Here is a 23190-nt window from a genome sequence, read left to right as displayed (position 1 = left end):
GAGTGCTCAGTTGATCTTTTCTTTTTTTCTTCTGCTGCCTAGGACATCTCCCGCAGGTTTGTCGCACCTCGCAGTAAGCAATTGCATGTGATCCCAGACATTTAAAACACATGAACCTGGTTCTCCTCATCTTGGCGAAATCATATCTGGCACCTGGGAGGCTATTCTCGAATGAATACGAGTCGACTCGTTCACACGGACCGGATCTCACATCTCTACTCAAGGCAAGATCCGTTCACGGACCTCGATCCGTGTGAACGATTCGACTCGTATTCATTCGAGAATAGCCTCCCAGGTGTCATGTCAATGAATGAGGTTGTACGACTTGCTCTGACAGATCTCACAGTGATAGCTCGTCGTAATGTTGTTGCTCCGTAATGAGTTCTCATCGAACTCTTTGCTCTTGGTGAAGCATTCAGTTGCTCCACCATCTCTAAGGCTGCGGAAAACCATTCAGGTCGTAGGTTCAGACTTGTTGGCTATCTTCTTTTCCCAGGAGGCTGCCAAGAAGCTGTGTAACACTTTTCCAACTCTCCGGACAATAACGTCATTCTGGTGGTCAACTGGTCGCCCCAGCTTCCGGAAAGCGAGTGACGAGTGGTGAACTCAAGATAATATTCTCGACAATTGTTTGGTCTTATAAACACCTTCTTCAACAGTGAGGTATTTGGTGTAAACCTAATATGAACTACCATTCTGCTCTAGTTGTTGTAGCTCTCATGCGAGGCGAGCAAGTTACGATTGCAACGTCTTGTGCGTATTACCGTGTTGCGGCCTCTGTCTCTCTGACCGACAGCTCACTGGCGGTGAAAACCTTCTCGTCCGCTACGTGTTTTGTCACCTCGTTGTAGATACAGTCCAAGTGATCACTCCTGCTTGGCGACGTAGGCCTTACTGAGGAAACTCTTAATAGTGGCTACCCGCTGGTTTGCCACAAGCTCCTCTGAAGTCAAGGCGGTCTCGAATATTGGCGACTCCACCTCAGTGGTGTCAGTCACGCCTGATGTTTTTGGGCGACCTCCATTTCCTTTAATATATTGAAAAAAAATTACTCATGTGTTACAGGCATTGTTTTACGGCAATTCTTCATTTTCTGACCAAAATACTTTTACATTATTGTTAAATCGTACACAGACACTTCCTGTTCGGCCGCCACTTACCATCAAATTTAATTATCTTGAAAATTTGCATATAACACTGGTCTCATAAAATATAATATTGATGAATATAGAAAGTTAACGACACTAAAACACGATAATAATGAAGATAATAATTGTTACACCAATAACGATATTTCAAGTTGATAATGTACTTTTCTGGACTTGGAATTGTAAATGAATCACAAACTTTAAAAATATGAATAAAGTCGATAAATTCGAGCTGTAAGGGGTCTGAGGATTTTTTTTTGTGAATAATACATATATATTTTTTTTTCTTTGCGAGTGTGAAAAACAAGAAATATTTTTGTTAATTTGAATACCTCTAAATCGGTTTTGTTCGATTCTTTTTATTAAAAATTCAATTTACAAAAAATGAACCAGGAGAATATAATTAGAAATATTATATTACGTTAAAGATAGAGCAAATTATAATATCACGAACGAAAAGATTAACGAAGTTGAAAAATGTTTTTTTAATAATTAATCTAATTAAATTCGCTAATAACGAGGTTATTTTTCCAATGTCAATTTAATTACCTTATTCAAATCATCTACAACAAAAAAACGAAAAATTAACTCAAATTTATTGTTTTGCGCGTGGGGTAATTCACTTCCGTATTTTTTTTTCAATATCGAGAAGAAAACAGTTATTTCGAGTACTATTGGTCATTATTCACTTACCTCGTTACAGGCGTTGTCGAAGGCCGATTTAAATATAAATTTATTGATATTCGGTTTGGTTTCTCGATTAACACTCGCTTATCTCGATAACGTCGAAGAAATAAAAAAAACGGCCAACCAAATTCAGTTTTTCAGACTTAATTATTATTATTATTATTATTATTATTATTATTATTATTATTATTATTATTATTATTATTATTATTATTATTATTATTATTATTATTATTATTATTATTATTATTATTATTATTATTATTATTATTATTATTATTATTATTATTATTATTATTATTATTATTATTATTATTATTATTATTATTATTATTATTATTATTATTATTATTATTATTATTATTATTATTATTATTATTATTATTATTATTATTATTATTATTATTATTATTATTATTATTATTATTATTATTATTATTATTATTATTATTATTATTATTATTATTATTATTATTATTATTATTATTATTATTATTATTATTATTATTATTATTATTATTATTATTATTATTATTATTATTATTATTATTATTATTATTATTATTATTATTATTATTATTATTATTATTATTATTATTATTATTATTATTATTATTATTATTATTATTATTATTATTATTATTATTATTATTATTATTATTATTATTATTATTATTATTATTATTATTATTATTATTATTATTATTATTATTATTATTATTATTATTATTATTATTATTATTATTATTATTATTATTATTATTATTATTATTATTATTATTATTATTATTATTATTATTATTATTATTATTATTATTATTATTATTATTATTATTATTATTATTATTATTATTATTATTATTATTATTATTATTATTATTATTATTATTATTATTATTATTATTATTATTATTATTATTATTATTATTATTATTATTATTATTATTATTATTATTATTATTATTATTATTATTATTATTATTATTATTATTATTATTATTATTATTATTATGTTTCTATCTTACAATTGCTGCATATCATAGTCCTGTATATATATTTTTATGAAACTTTTGTTTTATTCGAAACTGATTACACATAATTAATCAATAGTACATAATTCAAATTGGATAAATAAGGGGACTGTAGTTCTTTTATATACTGTTTACTCATTTTCTAGAAACCATGATATCATTGATATTCTGTATAATCACACCTTTTTTAAGTGAATATTCTTTGGCACACATAGGAATTTTATTTGCTAATGTCAAAAATGCGAATATATTTTCCAATATCCGGCAGTCAACAGTTATGTGTTTATTTTTGTAATTTGACTAAATCTTACATTCATGCATAATTTGACCTTCTCAAAGTTGAGAATTACATTTTTTGAGGTAAGAACATTTTTTTCAATTATTAATGATTGGTCTGGCATCTTCTATGTTATGATCCAGCAATATATACGAGTCTTTGACAACAAGTGTCCGAGTTTGGCCGTTAATGATAAACGTTGAACTTTTTCGAATCGTTCGTTTTCCGAGCTCTATCGCTTCATGCGTCGGAATAATATTAACTCGTGCTTTTATAACTACAGTTCCTAATGTCAAAACACCAAGAAGAATGACACTTGAAGCGATGCATGGAACAGCGATATCTGCAAAGGTTGTTGCAAGGTAAACCCATTTTTTTATTTCTGGTGTGAGTTCATCGATACCTTCTTCTAGCCACATTATAGGGAAAATGATATCGGGAAAATTTGATACTGCTTTTATATCCGGCTGGTGTTGCACTTTAAGATTCAACTGAACTCGTACTTTTCCCTCCATAGGCACACCAAGCTTCTGAAACGAATTGAAAAATAGTCGTGTATTAATGATAATACTCGGATAGTATAATTCTTAAATGAAATTGTTGAGTTTATTTTTATGAAACTTATTGCATCCCACGTCGGAATTGACGACAGGCTGAAGGTTGGAACAAGCCTGGTTATATAGTTTTTTTTATAATTTAAATCTTTCAAAAAATATAAATAAATTGTTACTTTATTTCCGATAGCTTTCATATTTAAATGAACGAAAATCCATGGACGCAACTTGAGATCAATAGTGGGTCTTTCACGTGAAAATCCAATGCACTATCATGTCAATTATCGAGGTATTGATAAAAGTGATTCTAAGTACTGAGGGAAAGCAGTAGCTAAGGAAAAGATGGAGCTAAGGTATTAATGTTGCTTACTATTTTAGTTTTTTTGGCTACATTAATTCCTTAGCTTCATCTTTTCTTTCCTACTGTTTTTCCTTGGTATTTATTTCATTCATTTAACAAATAAAATTGAAGCAATTTTTTTTAAAATACCAAGGAAAAGCAATAGCTAAGAAAAAGATGGAGCTAATGAATTAATAAAGGTTACCATTTTATTTTTTTTTGGCTACATTAATTTCTGAACTTTATCTTTACCTTGACTACTGCTTTTCCTTGGTATTTGAATTTATTGGAACGAATTGCCTTATTTTTATTATTTAAATAAATAGTTAAGTCAGTTAGACCACGGTTTCCGCATTAGGTAGAGTTAGGTAGCGTTCAGGGTACAGGGTATCAAGTATGCAAGAATTCTCAAAAAAGAAAACAAAAAAAAATCAGAAATATTATGTTCTACTAACAATCAAATATTTTCCATGTTCATCACCGAAATAACACAAATTTTACTAGTTTAAAATGTAAAACCAACGTTCACGCATTAAAAGGTAAATTTTACTTTTTCTTGAAGTAATGGAAGCGATAACAAAAATTAAATGTAAATTTCACGTCGCCAAAACGTAAAACACAGCTTCAATCTCATAACATTTTTTTTTGGTAAATTTTACTCGTTTCCTCTAGCTGTCCCTTATTTGTTCATAAAAAAGGTAAAATCTACTTTTTTTCTGTAAATTTTACCTTTTATTTTTCTCCGTATGAATTCCTTTTTATATACACACTCCAAAAGTATATTCACTCATAAACTACTTTTTTAATAGTTTTTTACGATAATTCATGCAAGTTATCGTTTAAAATATCAACTCAAATCAACCAATATCAATATAACCTTAATTGTTTTACTGGATCTTTTATGGATAGGCCTCGACTCATATAAATGAAAAAAGTAATAGTGACACTGAAAAGTGACACAACAAGATCAATTAAAGAAGTCAATTTGTAGAAAGTTTCAAAATGGAGAAATTGGCTGTTGTATTGAAGCCTTCTGTGTTATAGAAATATTTCGATCCCTTCATATTTGTTAATTGTCAATGCTATTTATCTTTTGAATTCAGATAACATCACAATGCAACATTAAAAAATAGCTGATAAACGATTGCATAAATACGCGAGTTAAATGAGTGATTTGTGAGGTGTAGAATCAATAAGCTTTAACACTCACTTACGCACTAGGTAGACTCAGTTCTTAGCTGGAGACCTATTTAGTCAACATCAACTTTTTAATTCAAATCATGGAATAGTGACGTTATACGTTCAGCCACTAGTCAATATGATCGAAAACCACAGACTGTCTATCGTTCTTTACTCCCAAAAAATTCATCGATGATGAATCAGTACATAAGTGGGTAAAAGGATACATTAGAAAATCAATTGCTGGAGCTAAGTCTTTCTCTACCATTTAACTAATCATAATATCTACTACATGTAAAGCAAATGATGTTGACATATGTGCTCTTTTCTTATTGAGCATTGAATGCATTCAGTTTAAATCTTTTCCAAAAAATCGATTTTTCTGATTTAGTTCTGGTAATATGAAATTAATTTAAGGCGACATGAAACGCGATTCTGCCTTATCTCGGGGTGCCCTGTGCTCACTGGAGCCCTATACTTTGATCGGAAAGACGAGTCTTACCGATCGGTTAAGAGACAACTTAAGATCTAATGAAAGAGCGATTTCTCTCTTTATTTTTATTGTAAACAAACATTACTGTTTACAATGAATTATCAAAATTATTATCTGTTTTTATTAACAACAATATAATAATAAAGCATATGAATTTTGTTTATATGCGACAAGTGTCTAATAATTAATATTATTAATTAATTAAAATAATTATTAATATTATTATATTAATATATTCAATCATTGATTCTTTTTCGAATCCAAAATTTGCAAGACACTAAATTCTGTGTTTTCCACAGTGATTTGTTCTCAATAATAATTATATTGAGTCATTGATTCATTGATTCTTTTCCGAATCTCAAATATAACGACATGTCTAATTCTGTGTTTACCACAGTTATTATTTATTAATAATAATTATATTAATAATTTAATTGAATGATTCTTTTTCGAATCTCAAATACTACGACATGCATAATTCTGTGTTTACCACAGTTATTATTTATCAATGCTAAACGACCAACATAATCCGGATAAAAAAATATAATAAAAGGGTTCGAGGACAACATGTCAGATATATTAATAGTGTTTTATCTTCAAGTCCTATCATATGGCCCTAACACATTTTATAAATTATCATTCAATATAAGTATTAATTAACAGATATAAGAAATATTGCAACCTTCAAGGTAGTCATTGGGTTGAATTAAAGTGATAATTGAATTTTCGAAAGTAAAGTCCTTGAAACCTCCATTACATAGTTTTTTAAAAAAATCTATCGGAGGTTTTGGGGACATCAAGTTAAAATGATAACAAAGAAGTCCTATTATATGGCCCTGATACATTTTATGAATCATTATTCAATATGAGTATTAATCAATAGATATAAGGACTATCGCCACCGTCAAAACAGTCATTGAGTTATTTTAAAAAGATAAGTAAATTTTTAAAAGAAAAGTCCTTGAAACCTCCATTACATAGTTTCAAAAAAAAATCTATTGGAGGTTTTGGGGACATCAAGTTAAAACGATAACAAAGAAGTCTTATCATATGGCCCTGATACATTTTGTGAATTGTTATTCAATATAAGTATTAGTCAATAGATATAAGGACTATTGCCACCGTCAAAACAGTCATTGATTTATTTCAAGAAGATAAGTGAATTTTTAAAAGAAAAGTCCTTGAAACCTCCATTACATAGTTTTTTAAAAAAATTTATCGGAGGTTTTGGGGACATCAAGTTAAAACGATAACAAAGAAGTCTTATCATATGGCCCTGATACATTTTATGAATTGTTATTCAATATAAGTATTAATCAATAGATACAAGGACTATTGCCACCGTCAAAACAGTCATTTGGTTATATTAAAGGGATAATTAAATTTTGAAAAGAAAAGTCCTCGAAACCACCATTACATAGATAAATTCTTCATGCATCGGTTGTTTTGAGGACTTGTGTCAAATCTTAAATTTTATGTATTAAAAATGTAAAATTTACTACATCTATTTTTTGTACCTTCTAAATTCATGCCAACACAATACTAAAATACAAAGGCTTCGAATAAATAAGGTAAGTGAAGGGTTGAAACAGTGTCATAACGATAGTCCTCAAAAGTACCAAACGATGAAAATTTTTTTATTTTGGTGTATACAATAAAATCGTCTTATACATGAATGTACATTGATGTACAAAGTTCAATTACTGAATAAAATCGCAAAAAAAAAAAATGTCCCCGAAACCACCACTGGATATATATATATATATATATATATTATATATAATATATATAAAATAATAATATAAATAAATAAATATAAATATAATAATTAATTGAAAAACCACATGCATAAGTACATGAATGTATAGGTATGTTTCCATTCATGTATAAATACCTATACATATTTATATTATTATGTGTACATATATATTATATTATTATATTACTATATTATTTTGTATATGCATAATAATATAATAATTAAATTCATGAGTACATATATAAAAATATTACGATAAAAAAATTTTATATTAATCTCTTTTTAGAATTGTTCAATATGAACGCAGAACGTTGTGAAGAGACGGAAAAATTGTCATTATCATCACAAATCCCTGATGAATCTAAAATGGATAATGATCCAAACAAATTGAATGTTGATCAAAATAATCAAAACGAAAATGGTAATATTAATACTTATTCTTGACTAAATTGTAATTCAAAAATATTATTACTAAAACTAATGTTTATTATAATAGGTATGCTTGAAAAAACAAAAACCAATCTAAGTCCATCAGTCGTCGAGACTCAAGTTTGCCATCCTGATTCAACTGATCAAATACTACAGGAGAAACAACTACAATTTTATCAAGTACTAAACGTTCACAGCGATATCCTTCTAGACAACGATAATTCATAACAAAAAAAAAAATATATATCAAATAGTTAATAAAATGAACAATAATATGAATACCGACCGTAATATAAATTGTCAAAAACAACAGAAAAATCAATAAAAGAAACTTATAGAGTCATAACTTCAATCACTCCAAAAAAAGTTTCACTTCCCCCGCGCGTACTCGCAACACGCATAATTTTTTTTCTATTAAACCATTACTCTTTTTTTCTGTAGTTATGACAAAGTTCATACGCGTTAGGGACTGTGCTAGAGTCGTATTACTCTACTCGTTTTATAGCCGAAAAAATAAACCTCACATCATCTATGATTGAGCATATATAAAATAAAAATAGAACAAAAAATATAAAGCATAATGGAATAGAATTACTCAATAAACTCATAAGTAAACTGCGAATCAGTTTGCATCTTTCCAGCAATCCATATTGAAACTCAGGAACCAAGCTAGAAAAACGTTTACCACGAGGTGATGTTGTAATGAATATCTACTGGATGCAGCTTGCAAGAAACACAATATAGCTTATTCTAAATTCCTGCAAATATTACAGCAAGAAACGGAACTGATGACATTTTAGACGGTGGAGCTGCTAAACGTATTATTGCAAAAAATGCAGGCCTACATAAGAGAGCAGCTGCTGCATCTGTGCAACGAAGCTAAAGACGAAAGTTGGTATGAGTTGTGTTACTGGAAAGTTTGTTGCAAAAACATAAAAAAAAAAACAATAAAATCTATAATAAAAAAAAAGAAACCTTGAGTGTTACCCCGTGATTTTCTGAATTTTATAGCTATATTCTTGACCCTCACTTTTTCTCAGTATTATTATTTCAAAACCTGAGGATACATTTATAAAATCTAGTGGCATCCCTTGATTTAGTGCGAGTTGCCCTGTTGATATCTCGTAATTGCTTCAAATTAGCTTTCTCCCGTGAAATTCACAGGGTACCACAAGATAAGATAAAAAAAACAACGTGATTTTCTCAAGGCTTCCCTTATTTGACTTCGTCATCGTTGCCAAATTCAGTCGAAGTCAAATTAGGTGATGCCTTGAGAAAATCGAGTTGCTTTTTTAATTTCTCTCGGAGCACTTTTTTTTAATACTGCTTGTTCTAAGGAAGTAAGTTTTTTAAAACAATATAATAATTAATTGAAAAAATATCGGCTATTTTTTAAAAATATTTTTAAGAGATAAGATTGCATGTATGTTTTTTATTAAATCAATAAAAAGCCCAAGGAAAAGCAGTAGGTAAGGAAAAAATGTAGCTCAGGAATTACAGTTGCCAAAAAATTATTTTTCGAGCACATATAATTCCTTAAAACATAATTCTGTGGCAACATTAATTTCTTAGCTACATCTTTTCCTTAGCTACTGCTTTTCCTTGGAATTTTTTTTTCTTTCAAGAATAGAAACAATATATATTTTATTGGATAAATAAAAAATACGAAGAACAAGCAGTAGCTAACGAAAAAATGTAGCTCAGGAATTAATGTTGGTGAAAACATAATTTTATTTGCTACATTAATTCCTTAGCTACATTTCTTTCTTAACTACCGCTTTTTCTTGGCCCTTTTTTTTTTTTTCTTAAATAAAATTACATGTATTTTATCAATTAAAATCTCATTGACAAGACGTAGCTAACGAAAAGACGGATTGAAAGAAAGTATAAATTTTTTTCATTCAAATTAATTAAAATCAATTGAAATATCATGTCTTATTTTATTCCTAGCTATTTGCTATAACATGTTAATTAAAATATATTAATAAATGTAATAAATCTTATTATTCAATATTTTTATTTTTTTATTTTTATTTGTATATATTTATTTTCAACTATTCTACTTATCATTAAAAAAATTTTCTATTTTGCATCAGTTGAACGTCTTTCTTATTAAATACGAATTTTTATTTACTGTCACGTTAGCGCCCGATAGCTTAGGGGATAAGACACTGGCATTTGGAAGATAGGTTTATCTAGGTTTAGGTAGACGTAGGTTCGAATCAAGGTCAGGACATACAAAAAAAAAAAAAAAAATTTGTGAGCCATCTAGACTCGCGGATTTATTATGTGTAAACATTTTCATACAATTATTGTTGTTCAGTAATTTTCAATAATCAATGATTTTAAAATTTCAATATATCGATTTTTTTTCCTAATTTTACATCAACGATTGATAAAACTCATTAAATAGAAAAAAAAGTTCAAAAAAAAATTTTTTAATATATTACGAATATTTTTCGAGTTATCGATATTTTTCTGGTATTGGTGGTAATTTTTGTTTCGTAACTGATAATATAATAAAGCTAAGGAAAAGATGTAGCTAAGTAGAATATTTTGGCTGGTAAAAATATGTAGATATCGTTTGTTTGGCTATAATTGAGACTTAGTAAAAAATATAGCTAAGGAAAAATTTAGCTAAGGAAAAAATTTAGCTGAGGAAAAGATGTAGCTGAAGGAAAAATTAAGCTGATAAAAATACGTTTGGCTATAACGGAGACTAAGTAAAAAGTCTATCAGATGAGTAAAAAATCTAGTTGCTCAGTTAAACATATAGCAGTTTAAAAAAAAAAAAAAAAAAATGAATATATCGAAATTTTTATTTTGTCGTTCTTTTTTACTCGAAAAGTTTTATTATTAGCCATTATTATAGTTGCAAAAAAATATATATATTGAAATTTATAAATTATTATCTAAATTTTTATCAAAACATTTTTTTCTCCTTGACGAGCTTCATTGATTGATATTAATAAATTTTAGAATGAATCGTTATTTTAATATCTATACGATAGAGAACCGAAAAATAGCTGTTTCTTCCATACTTCAACTCCATTTTTAACCACTCTGCACATGTATAGGAATTTTTCCCGTATTTTTCCCGTAATCTTGAAAAAATTTTCTATAAAAACCAAATAAAAAAACATGTTGTCTGGGATATGATAACATCCTCTGAAAGTGTCGATATAATACATTTGTATTTGTTTTATTAATATTTTTTTATTTTTATTTATATTAATCGCATTTAGTATGTTAAGGTACATTCTCAGCTACCTTCCGAATATAAGAATTTCTTAAAATTTATACAGTATTCAATTGAAATATTGATAAATCATTTCGTGAAATAATATATTATGTTACAGACTTATTTTTTTTATAATAATTAATTAAAGTTGGCTACTTTTAGAGAGGTTAAACATGGGCTCTTATGGGAGGGGATGTTTGAAATTTTTTTGATCATAACTAAATTACATTTCTAAATATAAGATTTTATTGAAAAACTGATAGATAATAGTAAAAATAATAAGGAATTTTTTAATACCTGGTTTATATGGGGTTAGAGAACTGATTTCGTTATTTTAATTAAAAATATGTGGTAAAAAGTTGTTTTTTTACTGATTTTCTAATGAAGAGCCATAATATTGAAAAAGCGGGAAAATTTAAACTTGCATAAAAGAAATTTGATTACAAAATAATGGAGCATCATAAATGCAAACATTAATGAAAATATTATTAAAAATGTTTTTATTAACTATATAAAATTGAGATTGATAATAAATATTAATATTAATTGGATATAAATAAAAAACTTCATACTGATACAAATCAGTGATGCATACTAACAAAAAAAAATTTTTGTGTGCAATATTGAAATGAATAAATATTATAGAATAATTGTTTTTATCAATATATAATTGGTTTTTATTGGAATATATTGCATAAGATTAATTAATAATGGAAAAAATAAATTGTTAACACAAAAAAAATGATCACGAAAAGTTCAAACTTTTGGTTTTTTGGGGTTGGTAGGACAAAATCTCCAATGTAAAAAGCATAGGATTTTATTTAGGACACGCCCACAAAATCTAGCTGAGAATGTACCTTAAACGGTTTTGAATAATTGAAAATCAATAAATATCGACAGATGAAATATCATATGTAATTGAATCCTAATAATATCCATATTGAAACTTTGAATATCACTGTGTTTTTTTGAACGTAATACATTATACTCCTTAAAAAAGGCACTTTTTAGTTTAAATCAAAAATTATTTTCTAAACTAAAAAGTACCTTTTTTAATACACTATAATAAACTGAATAATTGTGATTATAAATATTCATCAAGTACTTGGGCATATCTGCGCTTCGCGGGTTTTTTTCCGTGACTTTTTTTTTAACCAAAAATTATAGTCAAAAGAATACTATTTTAGACTTTATATAGAGCCTCATACGTATTGCTTTAATTTTTTCCCAGCTGTATACGTATTGCTTTGGATTTTCTGAGCCTCATACGTATTGCTTTGTATTTTCTAAGCCTCATACGTATAGCTTTAAATTTTTCCAGCTCCATACGTATTGCTTTATTTTTTTTGAGCCTTATACGTACTGCTTTAATTTTTCTCTTAGGTTATTTTTTTAAAATCACAAAATCAAATTTACAAACTATCATAAGATATAACCACCTAATTTTTTATATTTATATTTTTATTTCACCTATTCTATTTATTTAAAAGGGAAAAAATGAGTTACTTTTGTATATAAAAATTAACAATTTTTGTTTTGATGTTATATATAATATTATCCTATCACGTTAAAAAAACGTGTGTAAAAAAATGACCCATTTCATAAGTTTACGTGTAATGACCCATAGATTTTTTTATTTAGAATTTTTTTTCATTAAATATATAAAATATAAAGTTATAACACTCATATTATATTGAAAACGTTGAAAACTAGCGAAATCGAACAAAAAAAAAAACCTTTAGCGTAATAAAAAAATTATGGAATGACCCATATAAATTTTTTTTTTTTATCTTGAAGCAGACTTCATTCTCGATGATTTAATATAATAAAAGATTTTTCCCATGCATAATTGACGCTTTTAGATCGATTCTTACGTCGAAGTAAGAAAACTCCATGTATTTTAAACGGGAAAGTTCACTCTTATAGGGGGTGGCTAGGATGAAAATAAAAATTTCTTATATAGCCCAAAAATTTTTTTAATTTTTTTTCAACGATATTAGGGGGCGGCACGATGAAAATTTTGCCATCACCCAAATAAGAACCACCCTAATATATACAGTGTCGTTGTCTTCTCGACACATGTGCTACGACCAATTTTGTCACTGAAAATTTAGTGTCTCGGTTAAATCTTCCAATAACTGAATGTAAATTGCCGATCGGCGGCATAAACTCAATGAACTCTTTTTCCAAAGGTGTAGTAGAAATTACCGTTCAAGCTCATCATAATCCTTATCAACAAACACTCACATTTCTTGTTGTTTCGAAAATTGTCGATGCGACTCCTTCAGAGCCATTTCCGAGAGAGTTGATTCACATCCCAAAGAACCTGAAATTAGCTGACCCAGAATTTCACATTCCTCGGTCAGTTGATATGCTCATCGGATCTGGTCCTACTATCGCTTTATTATCTGTTGGTAGACTGAACTTGTCTCAACCGAATTATCATTTTTATTTACAAAAACCATTGCTAGGCTGGGTCGCAGCGGGTTGCACAAAGATCAAACTTCCAGTCGAGGCTCAGACATGTAAATTATCCACTCTGGATGAACAAATACACAAATTCTGGTGCTTCGAAGAAATAGTACCAGAAAAACGTAAATCAAAAGACGTCGAATGTGAGAATAAATTCATTGAAACGGTCAGTCGAAACGAAGAGGGAAGATATATTGTACGTTTACCTTTTCGCGATGGGAGTCGACCTTTGGGCGATTCATACACGTCGGCTTTAAAACGTTTTCTATCATTAGAACGTAAATTTGCTGTTAATCCAGAATTAAAAACAGAATATACAAAGGTTATGCAAGAATATATCGGGCATATGTCAGTTGTTTCTTCACCCGATAATGAGGGTTATTACTTTCCTCATCATCCTGTTTTCAAAATGAGTAGTGCCACTACAAAGCTCAGGGTTGTATTCGATGCTTCAGCTCAATCTAGTACTGGTAAATCATTAAACGATTTACTATTGCCAGGTCCAACCATTCAAGAGCGTATTTCAATTAAATACATTGACGTTTGGAGTATCTTCATCTCCATTTTTAGCCATAAGAACTTTACATAAATTACCCGACGATGAGGCTGAACGATTCCCAGCCGCATCGAAAATTCTAAAGGAAGATTTATATGTAGACGATTTATCATCTGGTGCAGAATCTCTCGAAGAAGCACGAAAATTGCGTGATGAACTAATTCAACTGCTGAAAAGCGGTCAATTTAACATACGACAATGGGCATCTAATGATCGCCGCTTATTAAATGACTTGTCAGACATAAATATAAATGCACATTTTTTGTTAAACAAAGATGATACACTCAAAACTTTGGGCGTCTTTTGGGACCCCAAGAACGATTCAATTTGATATGCTGTCAAGGATATCGTACTTCCATCTCGAATTACAAAGAGACATGTCGTCTCAGAAATTGCGAAAATTTATGACCCTTTGGGACTATTAAGTCCAGTCATTCTTTATGCTAAAACCATCATGCAAAGACTATGGAAAGCAAAGGTTGATTGAGATAAATCTATCCCTGAAATCCTTTGTAAAAGAATTAAATTTATTAAACGACATTAGGTTTGATCGTCGCATAACTAACGACAACTGATTTAGATATTCAATTGCATGGATTTTGTGACGCCAGCATGGCTGGATATGGTGCATGTTTATACATGCGGTCGTCACTATCCGACGGCAAGGTCGTTAATCAATTATTATGTGCTAAATCTCGCGTTTCCCCATTAAAGGTCACGGACGATAGCAGTATTCCTCGATTGGAATTGTGCGGAGCACAATTACTAGTACGATTGTACGATGAGGCCAGTCGAGCATTTAAATTTACTCCAACAAAAATAATATTCTGGTCTGATTCCACAATTGTGTTACATTGGATCAGTACTCAGGGTCATCTATTGAAAACTTATGTAGCCAACAGAGTCATTGAAATTCAAAAAAAATCTGTCGGCAAGGGTTGCGTCATGTGCGGTCTGGCGATAATCCAGCCGACCCCTTGTCGAGAGGCCAATCTCCAAAGGCATTTTTGAAAAATAATAGGTGGTCTACAGGCCCTATCTGGCTTTGTAGGCAAGAACACGAATGGCCTAAAACCCCAGTGGTGGTCGGTTCACTATTAGAATTTAGAAAAAACGTATGCATGCTTTCTGATGCTAGACCTGGTCAATGCACTCTTTTCACTCAACCACAAGACAAACCAGATTTTTGGCAACAACTACCATTCAATTCATATAGCCGTCTTTTAAAATTTATTGTTTACGCCATGCGCTTTCGACACCGTAGGAAGGCCGCAAGATTAATTACCACATCGAAAATTAAATCTGCCGAATTAAAATTAATAAAATGCATCCAAGCCAAATATCTTAATACAGTCATGGTAGAGTTAGAAAAGAGTGGAGTGACAAAGGAAAGGAAAACATCTGTTCTTTCTCCGTTCATGGATGACGAAGGTGTTCTTAGAGTAGGTGGTAGATTGAGAAAATCGAATCTGTCGTTCCACCACAAACATCCAATACTCCTTCCAAGTCGTAATCCTATAATTAATCTTATAATTAAATCAATACATAAACAACAATTACATGCCGGAATTCAAGCAACATTACACTCTATATGCAAAAAATTTTGGGTTCTAGATGGTAAAAACCAGATAAGAAAAATAGTCCATAAATGTAGAAATTGTTCTCGATTTAATGCAAAGGTTGTAAATTATAAAATGAGCGATCTTCCAAGCGCGAGAGTAACATCAGCTATGGCATTTGAAAGAGTAGGAATAGATTATTGTGGACCATTCTTTGTAAAGGAGAAAAAATTCCGTAATAGAAATAAAATAAAAGTATATGTTTGTGTATTTATATGCATGGTAACGAAGGCGGTGCATTTGGAGGTAGTAACAGATATGACGATGCAGGGGTTCCTTGGAGCCCTGCGACGCTTTATAGCTAGAAGGGGCACACCACGTCACATATTTTCTGACAATGGCACAAACTTTGTTGGTGCGAATAATGATTTGAAAGAATTATACAATTTATTGCAGTCAAACAAATTTAAAAATACTGTTAATGACTTTGCGACAGGTGTGCTTCCGGAACCTATAACGTGGCATTTTAATCCCCCACTAGCACCCCATCAGGGTGGTTTATGGGAGTCAATGGTAAAATTGTTTAAACACCACTTAAAAAGAGTTGTAGGTGAGTCATTGTTCACCTATGAAGAATTTGAAACATTTACGATTGAAATAGAAGGTGTTTTAAATTCCAGGCCAATCACCCTATTATCCTCAGATCCAAACGATTTCTCTGCTCTCACTCCCGCCCATATACTGATCGGTAGACCCATAGGTAAACTTCCAGAACCAGAAATAGATCTCCGGTGTACACCAACGAATCGCTTAACCATCTGGCAACATATTACAAAGGTCAGACAAGACTTTTGGCATCGATGGCGATTTGAGTATCTACATGAATTGCAACAACGATACAAATGGGTCAAGGACGAGCCAAACTTGGAAATAAACACTCTAGTCCTTATCAAGGACAAAAATGTATCATGCCTACAATGGCCAATGGGTCGTGTGATAGCAGTTCATCCTGGAGACGATGGGGTGGTGCGGACAGCATCGGTCAAGACAGCCCATGGAGTGTTTAAACGTTCTGCAGAACTGCTGTGTCCATCACCTCTCGATCTTTAATAAATTTATTTTGCCCATGTTAATTTTAGTATAATAATAACGTAACATCAATTGAGACAACATGTAAAGTTGTTAGAAATTTCATAGCTTGCACGCCTAGTCGTGGCTATGTGTAGAGGTCTAATTAAATTCCTTATAATTCATTCAATCTAACGTAACAACTTATTAAACTCTTTTTGATTAAAATCATGTAATACTTTATAAATTAAATTGGATATTCATTTACGGTACTGATCTTGGTTTCCATGGTTTCCAGATCCTCGCGAGAATTCGAGTACTAAAACAAAAGACGACTCCATGGTGGTCGCATACTGTAACTTACGAATTGTCACTCACAACTAAAAATGTTAAAATATGATTATTGTTTTTTAAAAAAAAAAAAATTTTCTTAAAAAAAAAAAAAAAATTGTAAATGTAATTGTAATACATGCCATTTAATGTTTCATGGCACATCAATACCATTACAATATATTGATCGTCACCCTCTCAACGGGGGGAGTATGTTCCGTCGGATGACGGCTTCTCGAATAATTTGTAATATTTTTGCAGTGTAAATAATTGAGAGACACTAACAGAGAAGCCTTGCGGGGTAAAATAAAATAAAAAAAAAAGAAAAATAAATAGCGACCTTCGAGGTCGCTGCCAGGTAAAACCAAGGGTTCTAACCCAAGGTTAAAAGACAAAAAATGAATAAACAAACGGCTTGAGCGCTCTTGCCTGAAACCCTGGCTTTAACATCTTGAAAGGATGTCGGTTAAACAATATAGAGAAAGCGTGGAAAATGCAATACATGTTGCCTTGCAAGAAGTTTGGGGCTCTGGGCGACCTTAGCCACCCAGGATGCTTCTCGCAATTCACAAAAGACACAGATTTCTCTATATAAGAAAATAACATGTTTTTCCTCCTCCAAAAAAAAGGTGAAGAAGTTCGCCATGAAAATACACTGAGAGGTGTATTCATTCGATCACGAACACTCTTAGTGATACCATCTCAATTATTTAGCAGCCAAAAATATAAATATTAAATCAATTGTTAATCATCATTTAACTCATTCATTCACATTCATCACGTATTGACAATAAAACAACATCATAATAAAAACATAATCAGGAGATGTTTTTTAATTAATACCATTCCATTTCAGATGGGGACGTGATGTAGTGTCGGCTACTACAGCGCGATCTCTATTTCTTTTTTTTTTTTTTTGTACTAAGTATTTTGCTTAGTACAAAAAGTTTTTTTTTTTATGTAATAACCATGGACACTGACCACCAGCAAATTTTTTAAAAAGTTCTTAATATATAAGTACATTGTCTTCACTATTTCAGAACTTTGTTTTCCAAAAGTCTCTGACTCTGACCAGAATTTTGAAAGACTTTTTAATATATAGATACATAGTTCTCACTATTTCGAAGCCTTGCTATCTATCTCAATATCCAAGTAACAAATCTATATTCTATTCACAGGTCACTAATCTTTCCTCAACTTTATTCTAACTAAACTTGAATCACACACCAATATGAAAAAGTCGATTAATAGAAATTCTTTCGGAAGCAAAATCGGTCCCATGCATTTCTAAAACGGGCCAGTTAACAATTTTATCAGACATCGTCCAGAGGCAACGAGCGATAGTATGGCAAAGCGCCCAACGAGGAATAGTATGGCTAAATGCCCAACGAGGGAACAACATCCCGTACAAGTTTTGTCTGGTGCGTCAGTGACGCCTGCGGTATATCTTCGCCCCCTCCAAGAGAAGACAACACAGTCTAGTGGGGCAGTCATCACTAAAGAAGTTAGGGTAGTTCTAGATAGAATAAGAAATAAATTTGAGTCGGCCGTGGTAACCCCCTTTAAAAATATAAAAGTCTCGCGTCGTTCTTCTGGAGCTCCAGCTCCAACTCCGTCTCATGGTTTGCATTTAAGGAGAGGGAAATCGTTTAGTAATGCAATTGAACATGGCCAGGTCGACAGTTGTGTCTGGTGAAGTTCGGGGGCTAATTGCTGCAAAGCATCTTGACATTTTGTTATTACAAGAACCATATGTCATAACGCTTCAAGGCAAAAAAACCATTCCAGGTTTCGGAAGTTCTAATACAATTTTTACAGATTTCAGGAATTCACTATAGGCTGCAGTTTCTATTCGTAATCCATCATATGCAGGTCTTTTTATTTCAGAGCTCAGTAACTCACACTGTTCCTGAGTTGAGATCCGAGCTTCCAATTTCTCCTTTTACGCTGTGTCAGTGTACTTCCAATGCAAAGACAAGGATAAGAGCGGGAGAAACACCTCAGTCGTCTTTCGAAAGGCTTTCTTCATCGGCTGAGGGGGCAGAAAGATTTGATAGGGTTAGATGCTAATACACATTTACCTCTCTGGGGCGGTGCTAAGACTGACGAAGAAGAAAAAATGCTTGAAGCATTTATTGTGAAGCATAAGCTTGTCATAGCTAATGACATTGCTCAAAGCCCAACGTATTGCACTGCTAGGGGATCGTCTTTTATTGACATAACACTAGCAACGACTGGACTTGATCAGATGATTAGCAACTTGCAACTGACGACTGGCGACCATGTAGCTGTCGACATCAGACTTGGAGCACCAGGAGTGGATCGAGGCAATCGCGGGACTTCTCTTAATCGGTTTAACGTACGTCACGCTCCAAACTGAAAGCACTTTAACTTGATTCTGCAGAAGATGTTGAAATAATGGCAAAGACACTTACAGAGGTACTCATCAAGGCCTGTGAGAAGTCAATACGCAAGAAGAACCCTTGACAGACGAACTCGAAGAGCAAAGGCGCTCAGTTTGCCAATTACGTCGCAAGGTCCGTTAAGATAAAAATAATTTAGAATGAGTGTCATCATATAAGAAAACTTTAGGTAAATATAGGGATGCAACAAGGTCTACGCGCATTCAATACTGGCATGACTTTGTAGCATCCATAGGTGGTACGGGCTGGGAAAATCCCCGTCAACAGTGCAATACATACTCTCCGCAAGGAAAATGAAACGACCAAAACGATGCTGGAAACCGCCCAGTATCTCTTAGATACACACGTCTCAGATGACGAAGTAGAGATAGATTCACCGGAACAACGCGCCCTCAAGGAAAGAATAAGGATTGCACCAGAAACACAGGACGCTCCAAAATTCGACATGCTAGATGTAGCGACTGCGATTCAATCTTTAAAAAATGGTAAATCACCTGGCCTTGACTTTATTGGAGTCGAGGTGTTTCAGAAAACTCCTTTTGGATTTGGAGTAAAGGATGTTTGGAACTTCTTGAAAGATCCTAGAACCTTCGCTGGCATTCCTAATGAAACTTTCGAGAAGCTATTAGGCCTTCAAACCAATGTCTCCGAGAAACAATCGCAAATTCTTTATGGCTGAAATCGGTTATTACGCATGGTTGCAAACCATTGATCTGATGCTGTATTTTGTTTTTGGAAATCTGTTCTAACGCAGGCATTTGAACAATGCGCGGTGAAAAATGAAGAACGCCCATTCTGATCTTCGCGCTTTTGAAAACCGGTGACTGATGGGCTGTTTCAAACACCGGGTGCCCATTGGGAATACTTAGATTATCAGTTACGCAGTGCTACTGTGCGCATAGTAGTTGGTAATCCCGGAAAACCGAATCGATCAGTTACAAGCATGTTACCAACTCTGGGCATGTCATCTTGAAAGATGGACAATTTTCTGCTGTAAATTATAATATTTTTAAATGCGAGAGACACGACATATACGTGAGTGACCACCATAAGGTGTGAACTGAAATTATTTATGTGGTTAAGTAAGTAAGGCTCTAGAGTTTCAACTAGAAGATACCGTGCTTGAGTCGTAGTGATGTCAAGTATTTATGGAAAAAATTCAGGAATTTATCATTACGGGAATATTATGTAAAAAATATCAAATTATCGCGGAATTATTACATTGCAGATTGAATATTTCACAGTGTATTCACGAGTTATTTTATATTCTACGAAGGCTATATAAATTATTCGTGAATATAGCATTAAATATTTCGGTATGACATGGTAAATATTGGACCTTTACCAAGAAATTTATGAATACAAAAAAAAACTCTAAAAAAGTTAGTAAAACATAGACGAATTTTCAAGTTACCGATTTATATTTACAGATGTATTTTTACGACTCAATTTTTAATGAACAAACAAATTTTGAAGGCCTTACAAAATATTAATTATTCGTTTTGATTTATTTTAATTATTCTATGATTATTTGCCTGTTTTAATTTTGGTTTTACATATTCTTTCTTTTTTTTGGTACGTAACATTATAAATAAAATTTGTTTTATCATCAAAATCATTCTTCGTAAAACTAGATGGCACAAACAACGCTTCTGCAATTTGGGGGATAAAATTTAGGTTGGGAGCCCATGATGTGAGTTGTGAGTGCTTGTAGAGATTATAATTATAAAAATCAATTACAGTGAAGAATCGATTATTATTAAGAAAAAAGTTTTAAAAAACAATTTTAAGAGTCTGTGTTGTGCCAAACAGTAAAAAATCGAATTTCACTTTTGTTTTGTATGTAAGTAGATTGAAGAAAATACTAGTTTGTTTACATTTTGTAACATCAAGTTGTCAAAAAAAAAAAAATTACATATATGTTATGAATTTTGCATGGTGTTTTATATTCAGCATCGTTTTTTATATTCTAGATTTCTAGTAGTTCCTAATAGATTGTTCCTAATAGTTGTTGTGAATTTTGCATGGTCTTTTATATTGTAACGATTCTCGTTGCCTTAAAGACTAAGCCACATAGACAATGGTTCGACTCTTCAACTAGCGACATCATCAACATCAAGTCATATTAGAGTAGGGCAAATCCCCCCTCTTTTTCATATGTAAAATTGAGTTAAATAATTAGGAGTGAAAAACTCGCTCTCTTGTCTTTGAGACGTCAGACTGACTGGACCTTTGTTTTAACCAGTCGTCTGGCGACGGTGAGTTTGAGGTTATTTTTGTATGTTGAACATGGTGGATCAACTTTTGCTTAACTTGGATTTTGATGATCAACTCAAGGCGGATCCTCGAGTTGATTATGATACTTTTGATACTTTTGATTATTAGATTTAGCTTCTTAATTATTAATTAATTAATATTTTGTTGGACGCGGTTCCTTTTAGATTAGGATTTTTGAGATAATTATGGATTAGTTTATTTTGTATTTGAGTTACGTTGGCTAAATGAGTTACGTTGATAATTGAGTTTGTTTGATAAATAAATATAAAGTAAATGAATTAATTGTGTTTCTTTTGTTATTATTTTGGGGTATTTATCAATTATTATTTTCAAAATTCAATTATTATAACAGCTTTATCCGGCCCTTCTACCAAAACCCACACACTGAGCGACCCTGCGGCTTTCCTCTAGATTCCTTGTTTCGGTTGTTTTATTCATTGTTTGATTATATTATTGTCCAGGTATGAATGTGTTCTGAGCGCGAGATTGTGTTATGCCTTTTTCGGGTTTTAAGGTGATTTGAAAACCCCTGATTTTTAATAAATACGTTTCTGGATACAAATTATTATTATTATATATGTTGGATTATTGGATTTTAGTTTGGTTTATTAAAATGGACAATTTATAGGTAAAATGACGGTAACAAGCGGTCCGAGAAGATAACTGGCAGAAATGTCATGTTACAATATTCAGCATGTAACTCAAATCTTGCGCAGAATAAATAGAATCTAGTGAACAATTATTTTAATATTTACATATGTTTAAATATATATAATCAATATTTTTATATATGCATATATATATATATAGTAAAATTGCACGATATAAAATTATATTGCATGATGTCATTCAAAAATGATACAAAGTTTTGGGCTTTTAAAAACAATTGTATTTGTACACATATGCATGCATACATACATAAATATTCCTGTAAATCATAATATGAAAATTATAATTGTAATAACCATTATTTTCTATAATTACGGATATTATAAGGCGAATTTTTACAAACTTTTTTATGTTTGTAGAATTGCCATGATCAGATTATCTCATACGATAAAATCGTGCATGCTTTTTTATTTTCCCTAATAGCTTATTTAAACATAAGTTAGAAATTGTATTTGTGCTTGCATACATATTGTTATCATTAATTATGTGAAAATTATAATAATTTCACATATATGTTTCAATCTTTCTCAAGTTTGAGACGTCATTATAATTTGTTATTGTATGCATATTAGACCTGTTCAAAAAAAAAAGTTTTTTTTTTTTTGTGCTTTCCTGAGGTCTAGGTTTGTTCTTTATGATGACACAAAAAAAAATATAAAAAAATTAGCAGGCTCAAAAAAAATCCTAAACAAAAATTT

General features: G+C 31.1%; 1 protein-coding gene across 8 annotated transcripts in view; it reads right to left on the bottom strand.

The window, feature by feature from the left end:
* Window positions 1–2854: 2854 nt before the first annotated feature.
* LOC122849204 (scavenger receptor class B member 1) overlaps window positions 2855–23190 on the bottom strand; it is a 192162-nt gene continuing 171826 nt past the window's right edge. For 5 of the 8 annotated variants that reach the window (XM_044147833.1, XM_044147830.1, XM_044147834.1 and 2 more), the window contains one exon: window positions 2855–3673. In XM_044147833.1, coding sequence (XP_044003768.1) covers window positions 3242–3673 — 432 coding nt within the window. In that variant the 3' untranslated portion in view covers window positions 2855–3241. The remainder of the gene's footprint in view (window positions 3674–23190) is intronic. The other 3 variants (XM_044147835.1, XM_044147831.1, XM_044147832.1) reach the window with 2 other exon arrangements.

Source organism: Aphidius gifuensis, linkage group LG2 (genome assembly GCF_014905175.1).
Source record: "Aphidius gifuensis isolate YNYX2018 linkage group LG2, ASM1490517v1, whole genome shotgun sequence".
Taxonomy (NCBI): Eukaryota; Metazoa; Arthropoda; class Insecta; order Hymenoptera; family Braconidae; genus Aphidius; species Aphidius gifuensis.
Note: the sequence above shows the minus strand (reverse complement) of the source record. Positions and strands in the feature narration are given on the sequence as shown.